This window comes from Phyllobates terribilis, unplaced genomic scaffold (assembly GCF_046119375.1).
Source record: "Phyllobates terribilis strain yellow unplaced genomic scaffold, ASM4611937v1 Scaffold_4__5_contigs__length_816908805, whole genome shotgun sequence".
Classification (NCBI taxonomy): domain Eukaryota; kingdom Metazoa; phylum Chordata; class Amphibia; order Anura; family Dendrobatidae; genus Phyllobates; species Phyllobates terribilis.
In genome coordinates, this window is record NW_027362764.1 from 265,258,869 (window position 1) to 265,271,747 (window position 12,879).

At 38.9% G+C, this 12,879-nt stretch overlaps 1 protein-coding gene across 2 annotated transcripts in view; it reads right to left on the bottom strand.

Annotated features, from left to right (window-relative positions):
• Positions 1 to 2,820: 2,820 nt before the first annotated feature.
• The window catches only part of AOAH (acyloxyacyl hydrolase), a 148,059-nt gene continuing 138,000 nt past the window's right edge, over positions 2,821 to 12,879 (bottom strand). For both annotated transcript variants that reach the window (XM_073678243.1, XM_073678242.1), the window contains exons 20-21: positions 11,298 to 11,374; positions 2,821 to 3,077 (exon numbers count right to left, since the gene is read on the bottom strand). In XM_073678243.1, the coding sequence (XP_073534344.1) occupies positions 2,949 to 3,077; positions 11,298 to 11,374 (206 nt within the window). In that variant the 3' untranslated portion in view covers positions 2,821 to 2,948. The remainder of the gene's footprint in view (positions 3,078 to 11,297; positions 11,375 to 12,879) is intronic.

Sequence of the window (12,879 nt, forward strand, 5' to 3'; positions counted from 1 at the left end):
TGTAACTGAAAACTACAACTCGGCCTGCAAAAAAAACAAGCCATCGTGTAGCTAGGTCGATGGAGTATTTAAAAAAGCTATTGTCCTTGGAAGAAGGGGAGGATAAAACAAAGGTGCTAAAACTAAAAATTGGTATCAGAGGCAAGGGGTTAAGATATCTCAGGTAACAAAGCAGTTTAATTGGTGTAAGGCTACTTTCACATTGCGTTCTGTGTCCCCGTCGGGACGTACGCCCAAAGTCCCCCGCAAAACGGGGTCTGGACGTATGCGCTGACAGGGTCCATAGACTGCAATGGTGACGGCAGAGCGAATGTGCACTCTGCCTTGCACTGTTTTCAGGAGTGTACGCCTACAGGAGGGGGACACTTAGACGCAGTAGCCTACATCTGAGTAAGCTCCTATGGGCTTACACTCCGGAAAAAAAGTGCATGGCAGAGTCCACGTTCGCTTTGCCATCACCATTGCAGTCTATGGCCCCCATCAGTGCATACGTCCAGACCCCATTTTGCTGGGGATTTTGGACGTATGCCCCGACGGTGACACAGAACGCAATGTGAAACCACCCTAAAATGCTCCAACAATTGAGTGCACACCATCTATTTCAAATTCATGAAGCTGAACATCAACAATATCCATAATGTAACACTTTCATAATTTTATGAATCTGGCGGCATAATTGGGACCAATCAAAAGAAATCTGCTTTCAATACTAAATACAAAGTAGCTGTTATAAGGAGCATGACCCTGTGGTGTCCTGTGCTCCATTCACCATTTTTCTTTATAGCTATTTCAGTCAGTCCAGTTCCATAGACTATGGATTGGGCGATGGGGGTAGGGGTCTTTCCCATGTTCGACCTTTGCTCCATTTAAACCATTGTTCGAGATGTTAATCATCTATGCAATATATATATAAAAACTCCTTTAAGAAAGAGATTAGAAAATCATGTCTGCTTTCAGACTCAAACAACACCGCTCTGTCAGCAGTGAGTGCCAGCTGTGTATACAGCTGACATCCAGCTGCAATGGCCAGGATAGGAGGTAACACAAATCTCTGCCATTTACCCACTTATATTGTGCTGTCAATATGACTGTGGCAATTAATCTGTGTTCCCTCTATTACCTCACTGGCAACCCCTTGACACATTGGCAGTATGCAATTTACAAACCCTTACACTGTGTGCAGAATTATTAGGCAAGTTGTATTTTAGAGGATTATTTTTATTATTGATCAACAACTATGTTCTCAATCAACCCAAAAGACTCATAAATATCCAAGTTTAATATTTTTGGAAGTTGGAGTGTTTTTTTTTTTAGATTTGGCTATCTTAGGAGGATATCTGTTTGTGCAGGTAACTAATACTGTGCAGAATTATTAGGCAACTTAATAAAAACCAAATATAATCCCATCTCACTTGTTTATTTTCACCAGGTAAACCAATATCAGTGCACAAAATTTAGAAATAAACATTTCTGACATGTAAAAACAAAAACAAAAAAAATAGTGATGAATATAGCCACCTTTCTTTATGATGACACTCAGCAGCCTTCCATCCATAGATTCTGTCAGTTGCTTGATCTGTTTTCGATCAACATTGCGTGCAGCAGCCACCACAGCCTCCCAGACACTGTTCCGAGAGGTGTACTGTTTTCCCTCCCTGTAGATCTCACATTTTATGATGGACCACAGGTTCTCTATGGGGTTCAGATCAGGTGAACAAGGGGGCCATGTCATTATTTTTTCTTCTTTTAGACCTTTACTGGCCAGCCATGCTGTGGAGTAGTTGGATGCATGTGATGGAGCATTGTCCTGCATGAAAATCGTGTTTTTCTTGAACGATACCGACTTCTTCCTGTACCACTACTTGAAGAAGTTGTCTTCCAGAAACTTGCAGTAGGTCTGGGAGTTGAGCTTCACTCCATCCTCAACCCGAAATGGTCCCACAAGTTCATCTTTGATGATACCAGCCCATAAGATTACCCCACCTCCACCTTGCTGGCGTCTGAGTAGGAGTGGAGCTCTCTGCCCTTTACTGATCCAGCCTCTGGCACATCCATCTGGCCCATCAAGAGTCACTCTCATTTCATCAGTCCATAAAACCTTTGAAAAATCAGTCTTAAGATATTTCTTGGCCCATTCTTGACGTTTTATCTTATGTTTCTTGTTCAAAGGTGGTCGTTTTTCAGCCTTCCTTACCTTGGCCATGTCCCTGAGTATCGCACACCTTGTGCTTTTTGATACTCCAGTAACGTTGCTGCTCTCAAATATGGCAAAACTGGTGGCAAATGGCATCTTGGCAGCTTCACGCTTGATTCTCCTCATTTCATGGGCAGTTATTTTGCGCCTTTTTTGGCCAACACGCTTCTTGCGACTCTGTTGGCTATTTGCCATGAAACGCTTGATTTTTCGGTGATCAAGCTTCAAAAGTTTGGAAATTTCAAGACTGCTGCATCCCTCTGCAAGACATCTCACAATTTTGGACTTTTCAGAGCCCGTCAAATCACTCTTCTGACCCATTTTGCCAAAGGAAAAGAAGTTGCCTAATAATTAAGCACACCTTATATAGGGTGTTGATGTCATTAGTCAATACCCCTCCTCATTACAGAGATGCACATCACCAGATTTACTTAATTGGTAGTTGGCTCTCAAGCCTATGCAGCTTGAAGTAGGACAACATGTATAAAAAGTATCAGTGATCAAAATACGCATTTGCCTAATAATTCTGCACACAGTGTATATTCATCATGAATAAGAAACATCCCAAAAAAATTATCAAAAAGAACCACTTCTTGAGTGAGGAAAGATCATGCTACCATTATGCGTTTGCTTTAACTGCAATTTTTTTCTTTTTAATTTTGAGAGACAAAATAATGTCTTTCTACAATGTTCTCAATGCATCGCAATAAAATAAATCTGTATTATCAATAACTGGAAACACACAATCCTCTTATCAGTGTCCGCCTTGATCTCCAAATCTTTTTATAATTTCTTGATTGAAAGGATTCTGTTTTCCAAAAATTTCTGGCTGTTTTTGTAATGTCTCCTCCCATATTAGATCTGCTCCAATAGCTGATGCAATCTAGAACAAAATAGAGAAGATAGAATGTTATAGGGTAAATGTGCGTATCACATACAGTACTTATTATAAAATTTGGGTTGCTGAATCCACAATGATATTCTGAACATATACAGTCATGGCCAAAAGTGTTGGCACCCTTGAAATTGTTCCAGAAAATGAAGTTTTTCTACCAAAAAAATATTGCAAATACACATTGTGATGGTGTGATATGGTATGTGGGTATAATTTTGTCTATATTTATATTTTGCTGATTTTCAGAGTGTTCTCTTGTTGCTGTGTCCTTCTGCGCTTTCCCTCTAATGTTGACTTCTCTTGTAGGATGAGTTGATATTTGTTCATTGATGAATAGCTGTTATTTATCATCTGATATTAGCTCCCACAATTTACTGTACTGTTATCTTTGCACAGGGTCAGTGAATAATGCTGTTTGCTAATATTCTAATGACATATTGAACCAGGCTGTTTATTGTGGAGCAATGGAAGGACCAACATTGAAAATTGATAAAATGCTCAAACAATGATATCTGAGCTCCTGCCATCTTCCCCCACTGTCCTGTGAATTAGGAGAGGGACTTTTAAATATCACAGCCAGGAGAGACGAGGTAGATAGATTCTGTGTGGGACGATGATGTGAGGACAGTACATCAGAGAGAATTGGAGAAACCTGGGTTACCTTGGAACTACTGCTTTAGGGATATATATGGAGAAGTATATGGACTATTTTATCCTCTGTCTGTTGGATTGTTGGACTCTCATCTCCCGGGACATTTATCCCTTTACTGAACTGCATTCATGTTTCTTGACTATTTTATCCTCTGTGTGGTGGATTGTATATAGACCTTTCGGTTTTGCATATAATAAAGGTCTGGGGATTGTTCATTTATCTCTCGCTCTGTTGATGTGTGATGTTGGAGAAGGTCCCCGTGACCCACATTTTTGGTTATACACATTTTTATTTTCAATGTGTGAATTGGAACAACAGAAAAAAACTGAGAAAAAAAGGAAAATTGGACATAATTTCACACAAAACCCCAAAAATGGCCCAGACAAAACTATTGGCATCCTCAACTTAATATTTGATTGCATACCCTTTGGAATAAATAACTGCAGTCTATCGCTTTCTATAACCATCAACAAGGCTTCTTACACCTCTCAACTGGAATTTTGGACCAGTCTTCTTTTGCAAACTGCTCCAGGTCTCTAATATTTAAACTGTGTTGTTTCCATCCATTTCTGGGTGCTTCTTGAAGTATGTTTGGGGTCATTGTCCTGCTGGAAGATTCATGACCTCGGACGCAAACCCAGCTTTCTGACACTGGGCACTACATTGTGACCCAAAAGCCTTTGGTAATCTTCAGATTTCATAATGCCTTGCACACAGTCAAGTCACCCAGTAACAGAGGCAGCAAAACAACCCCAAAACATCTTTGAACCTCCACCATACTTGACTGTAAGTATTGTGTTATTTTCTTTCTATGCCTCATTCCGTTTTCAGTAAACAGTAGAATGATGTGCTTTACCAAAAAGCTCTATCTTGGTCTCATCTGTCCACAAGACACTTTCCCAGAAGGATTTTGGCTTACTCATGTACATTTTGACAAACTGCAGTCTAGCTTTTTTATGTCAGGAGTGGGGTCCTTCTTGGTCTCCTGCCCTAGCATTCATTTCATTCAAATGTCGACGGATAGTTTGCACTAACACTGATGCAGCCTGAGCCTACAGGACATCTTGAATTTCCTTGGAACTTGATTGGGGCTGCTTGTTCACTATCCGGACTATCCAGTCTTGCAACCTTTCATCAAATTTTCTCTGTCGTCCACGTCCAGCAGGATTAGCTACAGTGCCATGGGTTGTAAACTTCTTGATTATGTTGTACACCCTGGACAAAAGATCATCAAGATCTCTTGAGAAGGACTTGTAACCTTGAGATTGTTGACATTTTTTAATAATTCTGGTTCTCAAGTCCTCAGACAGTTCTCTTTCTGTTCTCCATGCTTAGTGTAACACACACAGACACACAATGCAAAGATTGAGCCAACTTCTCCCCTTTTTATCTGGTTTCAGGTGTAATTTTCATATTGCCCACATCGGTTACTTGCCACAAGTGAGTTTGAACGCGTATCACACACTTGAAACAAAGTTGCTTTCCCATAATTTTGGAAAGGTGCCGCCAACAACTTTGTCCGGACCATTTCTGGGGTTTCGTGTGAAGTTATGTCCAATTTACCTTTTTTTCTCTGTTTGTGTTGTTCCAATACGCACAAAGGAAATAAACATTTGCATAGCAAAACATTTGTAATTGCAATAATTTTCTGGGAGAAATACTTAATTTTCTGGAACAATTTCAAGGGTGCCAACACTTTCGGCCAAGACTGTAGTACATTTTTTTTGTCACCTGAAAATCTGACGTACAAATTCTGATCTATCATCCCTTGAGTTCACTGAAGGAGAATATCATTATGCAGACTAACTGCATATCCATTTTTAACTGCATGTAAAAGTTGAAGATGAAATGATCTTTAGAGGCCTAAAGTTAAAGATGTCACATTTCCTTTGTATTTTAAGTAAAAAATATATATATATTTTAATCTTTTACATTTTAAAAATAAAAAAAAGGAAAATGGGCCGATGCAAATGTTTGTTAGTTAGTACCTAGTAGCACCTCCTTTTGAAAGTATCACAGCTTGTAAATGCTTTTTGTAGCCAGCGAAGGGTCTTTCATTTCTTGTTTGATGTATTTTCATCCATTCTTCTTTGGAAAATTCTTCCAGTTCTGTGAAATTCCTGGGTCGTCTTGCATGCACTGCTATTTTGATGTCCAGCCACAGATTGTGAGGGCCATTATAAAACCTTAAGCTTGTGCCTTTTGGGGTAGTCTATTGTGGATTTTTACATGTATTTAGGATCATTATCCATTTGTAGAAGCCATCCTCTTTTCAACTTCAGCTTTTTTTTACAGCTGATGCTATGTTTGCATCAAGAATTTGTTGAAATTTCATTGAATCCATTCTTCCCTTTACTCGTAAAATGTTGCTTGTGCCATTGGCTGCAACACAACACCAAAGGATGATTGATCCACCTCCATGCTTAATGGTTGGCGAGATGTTCTTTTCCTGAAATTTTGTGCCCTTCTTTATCCACACATACCTTCAATCATTGTGGCCAAAGAATTCTGTTTTTACCTCATCTGACTTGTTTCCAAAATGCATCAGCCTTGTTTAGATGTTCTTTTGCATACTTCTGAAGCTGAATTTTATGGTGAGGACGCAGAAGAGGTTTTCTCCTGATGACTCTTCCATTATGGCCATATTTGTACAGTTGTCTTTAAGCAGTAGAACAATGTACCGCAACTCCAGAGTCCGCTAAATCTTTCTGAAGGTCTTTTGCAGTCAAGCGGGGCTTCTGATTTGCCTCTTTAGCAATCATATGAGCATCTCACTGAAATGTTGCTAGGTCTCCCAGACCTTATCTTGACCTCCACTGTTCCTGTTAACTGCCATTTCTTAATTACATTTCGAACTGAGGAAAGGGCAATTTGAAAATGGTTTGCTATCTTCTTATAACCTTATCCTGCTTTATGGGCCTTCACCATTTTCATTTTCAGAGTGCTAGGCAACTGCTTAGAATAACCAATGACTGTTGTTTTTGTCACAAGCTTAAAGGAGGCAGTGTTTTTATAAAGCTGGGAAATTTGCATCACCTGCCTTTCCTAACGATGATAGTGGTGAACAAGACATAACCCAAACAGACTAATTAAAGTCTGAAACCTTGGTCAAAGTTATCTGAGCACACAAATCTCCAAGGGAGCCCAAACTTTTGCATTGGCTTATTTTACTTTTTTAATTTTGAAAACGTAAAAAATGACAATATATATTTTTTGCCTAAAATACAAAGGAAATATCTTTAAGTTTGGGCCTTTTAGAGATCATTTCATCTTCAACTTGCTTAACTGTTCACAATAACAGAAATTTTGACCAGGGTGCCCAAACCTTTACATGCCATTGTATCTTAAAGGAACTAAGCCTGGATTCAATCATCAAGGACTTGTAGAATTTGAGTGCAGAATCAGTGCTTAAAATCTGCAAATTGTTTCAACAAACCCTGTTTGCTCATGTAATAAAATATCTAAAGCAGATGGTAGGCATGCTATAGATTTTCAAATCCGTATCATGCCCTTTTTCATATAGAAATACTGTGGATTTTCACTCTGGATTGTTGTTAATGAAATGTAAGGAACAAAAACAGCAAAATCTTCATCCTTTTCTACAGCATATATTTTATTCGGTATGTTAAGCCAGACTGAAAATCTGACGCCATGAGAAAAACTAAACTTAGAAATCTATGGTTTTAGGTATCGGGACATAATGAAAAGATGAACAACACATAGCAAGTTACACAGCGTCATTAATTAGCAAAAACTAGTCACAATCTTTGTGTGAAAAATGAATGTGTTTCCATAGGAATTGAGGGTTAATTAGCAGCCAGGTCCTGCCTTAGATTAATTGTTCCCACATCTATAGAAGCAGACGTTTTGGCAGTTTGCTGGTCTGGAGCATTCAAGTGTATGCTAATGCAAAACCAAGGAGGAAAGAGGTCACAATGATCTTAGGGAAGCAATTATTGCTTTGCAATAATCTGAGAAGGTTTATAAGGCTATAAAAAAAATTCAAGACAAGACAGTTGAGAATCTTCCCAGAAGTGAACGTCCCAACAAATTCAACCTAAGGTCAGACCATGCAATGCTCAGGTTTTTTGCAATTAATGTAAGAGCCTAGGTTAGCATGTTAAAAGTTCAAGTTCATAACAGTACAATTAGAAAAAGACTGAAGCCTCTTCTTTTGAAAAAAAAAAAACACGGCAGCAAAGCTAAAGTTTGCAAAAGAAAAGTTGTATTTGAACAAACAAAGATTTCTGGAACAATGTCCTATGGAAAAAAGAAAGCAAAGTGGAGATGTTTTTTTTCAATAATCCCCTGCACCATGTTTGGCAAAAACAAAAGACTTCATATCAGGACAAATACCTCATACCAACTCTCAAGCACGTTGGAGGTGGTGATGATTCTGGCTGGTTGTGTAGCCACAAGACCTGAGCAAATTTGCAGTCATTGAAATACTCTATATAGCAAAGTATTCTAAAGCCAAATGTGTGACCATCTATCCAAAAGCTAAAGTATGGCCGAAACTGGGTCTTGTAGCAGGACAATGATCCCAAGCACACCAGCATGGCTGAAAAAGAAAAGGTGTTGCAAAGTGTACACTTAAATGATTTTAAGCGACGTAAGAAAGAGTAATTCATCCAGAATTATGTCAGACAGACAGTCATACAGAAAATGATTACTTCAAATTATTGCTGCTTAAGGTTGTTCTATATGTATCTATTGATTCATGGAATATACTTAATTTTTCACACACTGCTTCTGCATTTGGCCTAGTATTTGGTAAATGATTGATGGCACAGTGTAATTTATGTGTTGTTGTTCATCTGAGGTTGTATTTACCTAGTTTTAACCCCTTTACCCCCGAGGATGGTTTGCACCTTCATGACCAGGCCAATTTTTACAATTCTGACCACTGTCACTTTATGAGGTAATAACTCTGGAACGCGTCAACGGATCCCCCTGATTCTGAGACTGTTTTTTGTGACATATTGTACTTCATGTTAGTGATAAAATTTGTTCGATATCACTTGCGTTTATTTGTGAAAAAATGGAAATTTAGAGAAAATGTAGCAAATTTCAAACTTTTAATTTTTATGCCATTAAATCAGAGAAATACAAGTGCATCTCACTAAATTAGAATATCATCAAAAAGTTAATTTATTTCAGTTCTTCAATACAAAAAGTGAAACTCATATATTACGGTATATAGAATCATTACAAACAGAGTGATCTATTTCAAGTGTTTATTTCTGTTAATGTTGATGGTCATGGCTTACAGCCAATGAAAACACAAAAGTCATTATCTCAGTAAATTAGAATACTTTATAACAGCTTGAAAAATGTTTTTAAAATCCAAAATGTTGGCCTACTGAAATGTATGTTCAGTAAATGCACTCAATACTTAGTCGGGGCTCCTTTTGTATCAATTCCTGCATCAATGCGGCGTGGCATGGAGGCGATCAGCCTGTGGCACTGCTGAGGTGTTATGGAAGCCCAGGTTGCTTTGATAGCAGCCTTCAGCTCGTCTGCATTGTTGGGTCTGGTGTCTCTCATCTTCCTCTTGACATTTCCCCATAGATTCTCTATGGGGTTAAGGTCAGGTGAGTTTGCTGGCCAATCAAGCACAGTGATACTGTTGTTTTTAAACCAGGTATTGGTACTTTCAGCAGTGTGGACAGGTGCCAAGTCCTGCTGGAGAATGAAATCTCCATCTCCAAAAAGCTTGTCGGCAGAGGGAAGCATGAAGTGCTCTAAAATTTCCTGGTAGACGGCAGCGCTGACTTTGGTCTTGATAAAACACAGTGGACCTACACCAGCAGATGATATGGCTCCTCAAACCATCACTGATTGTGGAAACTTCACACTAGACCTCAAGCTTGGATTGTGAGTCTCTCCACTCTTCCTCCAGACTCTGGGACCTTGAGTTCCAAATGAAATGCAAAATTTACTTTGCATTTACTTAGTGTCAATGACTGCCTTCTGGACAATGACTGCCTTCTGGACATCTGTCAAGTCAGCAGTCTTCCCCATGATTGTGGCGCCTACGGAAACAGACTAAGGGACCTTTTAAATGCTTAGGAAGCCTTTGCACGTGTTTTTTGTTAATTATTTTAATTTACTGACATAATGGCTTTTGTGTTTTCATTGGCTGTAAGCCATAATCATCAACAATATATAATATATGATTTTCAATTTTTGTATTGAAGAACTGAAATAAATAAACTTTTTGATGATATTCTAATTTAGTGAGATGCACCTGTAAATCTGGTATTGCACCGATCCAAAGAATAAAGTCATCAAATTACTAATACCGCACGAGGAACGGCGTAAAACATAAATAAAACCAATTCTTCATCTGCTGTTGATTTGTTGATTTGTTCGCTGTGGGATGCCAGTGATGTCACTCACCCTGCTTCTGTCTCCTCCCCCTGAAGATGTATTGCTCTACAGTTAGAGGCTGCAGCAGCGGGGACAGAAGCAGAGTGCCATCACTGTGCTCACCTCTCCCACAGCTTCTGTTAACACCATGGATCCAGGACATCTTCAGAGGGCGATGATGAAAAAAGCTATAGTAAGTGACCATAGAGCCGACTCCTGATGACGTCCTGTTCCAGGAGTGATAGATGCTACAGAGAACTAAGTGTGGCCCCATCCTCCTGATGACACCTCATTTGGGACTCCTCGCAAACAAAACGTCACAAGAACTGAAGTAAAAAAAAAACTTTAAGTATTAGCTATATAGAGAGAGTTATAGGGTATTTTATAATAAAGCTATTACAAAAGTGGTTTGGGTAGTAAAATAGATATTTAGAAAGGACATTTTAGGTATTCGACCACTCTTTTAAGAAGTTGCATTTTTTAGTTTCACCTCTTTATTTGTTATTTTAGTGTTTTTAATACAATATATTGCACTTCCACGTTAACGACTCTGTTGTTATTTACCATTTACCATTTTAATGAGCTATAGATTGGAATTGAAATTGTAGCAAATAGCTACCATTTCACTGAAAATGTGCATAGATGTTGGTAAGAACAAATGGTCTATGAAAAATGTTGAAATAGCACTAGTTACTCAATCAATAGAAGTACTAATTAGAAATATGAATGACAAATTACAGACTAAACCGATATCGACTAGGCTGTTACTGAAAGTAAACAACACAAACATTACTCTGATGCATAAATAAGTACACCCGAGAATAACATTATTTCTTGTAGAAGAATAAGTGGATATTTGATTATGCTATAACCACTCTGGCGCAGTTTAAAAATAATCACAATCAATCTTTATATTCTTGTACATAATTAGAAATATGACAGATTTCTACCAGAAAAGAACATCACTCCTGTCCATTTACTGTGTCGGTTATTGCCGTCACCCAAAGTACTAAAGTCAGCCCATAGACAAGAGTGGTATTCTTTCTAGACAGCAGTAGCTAGTGTTTTCTAATTTTTTACCTTAAGATTAACTACAGAGTATCTCAGGCCTCTATAATACCATAACAATGCATACATTTTTTAATCAGACATGTATTTACGTATAATCCCATATTTTCCACTACCTGATTAGGATGAAATCCATCTACTGGTTCCAATAGATCCCACGGTTTTCCTCCCAACTGTTCCCATTTTGCACTCACTGATGAAAAAATAATTTTTACAGGATGTTAAGATATTACAAAAATTAAGGAAAGAAACAGGTTTATAAATATTTCTTAGAAAAAAAGTTGTTTATAGCATAGGAATAAAAGCTTTGCCTATCAGAAAGACTGACGGCTCCTTCATTGCGTTGATTGGCAGGGTCTTGGAGGGCAAACCAATCATATCAAACATTGCCCTTTCTTAAGAACAGGTCATCTATGTAAAATTTAAAGAGGAAATGTCCTGTGATGTCGGAGGACGGATCAGGTGTGTTGCATTACAATGACCTTTTGTTTCTCAGGGAGGTAAGCTGAGTTGTCTAGCAGGGCATGGTGCAACATATGTTAATATGCTGAAGTATTAACATTTTCTTTCACTAGAACTAAAAGGCCTAGGCAAACCCCGGACAAAAAAACATAGCATTATCCCTCCTCTCCCAAACTCTACAGCTGGCACAACGCTGTCAGCAGGTAATGTTCTCCTAGTATTCACCAAACCCAGACTCATCCATCAGATTCATCACTCCACAGAACACGGTTCCACTGCTTGAAAATCCCATGGCATTGTGCTCTACACCACCACATTTGATGTTGGCATTGTGCTTTACACCACCCCATTTGATGTTGGCATTGTACTTTATACCACCTCATTTGATGTTGGCATTGTGTTTTACACCACCCTATTTGATGTTAGCATTGTACTTTACACCACCTCATTTGATGTTGGCATTGTGTTTTACACCACCCCATTTGATGTTGTCATTGTGCTCTACACCACCCCATTGATGCTGGCATTGTGCTCTACACCACCCCATTTGATGTTGGCATTAGCCTCTACACCACCCCATTTGATGTTGGCATTATTCTCTACACCACCCCATTTGATGTTGGCATTGTGCTCTACACTACCCCATTTGATGTTGGCATTGTGCTCTACACCACCCTATTTGATGTTGGCATTGTGCTCTACACCACCCTATTTGATGTTGGCATTGTGCTCTACACCACCCTATTTGTTGTTGGCATTGTGCTTTACACCATCCTATTTGATGTTGGCATTATGTTCTACACCACCCTATTTGATGTTGACATTGTGCTTTACACCACCTCATTTGATGCTGACATTGTGCTTTACACCACCTTATTTGATGTTGACATTGTGCTGTACACCACCCCATTTCATGCTGGCATTGTGCTCTACACCACCCCATTTCATGTTGGCATTGTGCTCTACACCACCCCATTCCATGCTGGCATTGTGCTCTACACCACCCCATTTCATGTTGGCATTGTGCTCTACACCACCCCATTTCATGTTGGCACTGTGCTTGGTCCTGTAAGATCTGCATGCAGTGATTCTAATAAATCAGGCTCGTCTGATATCCAACGTGAGCTGTTGCCAGAAATATACAGCAGCTGGGGCTAGCGCACATTTCTGGAGTAAGTCAAACCACATTAGTAGCGTAACTTATGATGAATTTAATGGGCGGACGTGTAAACACCC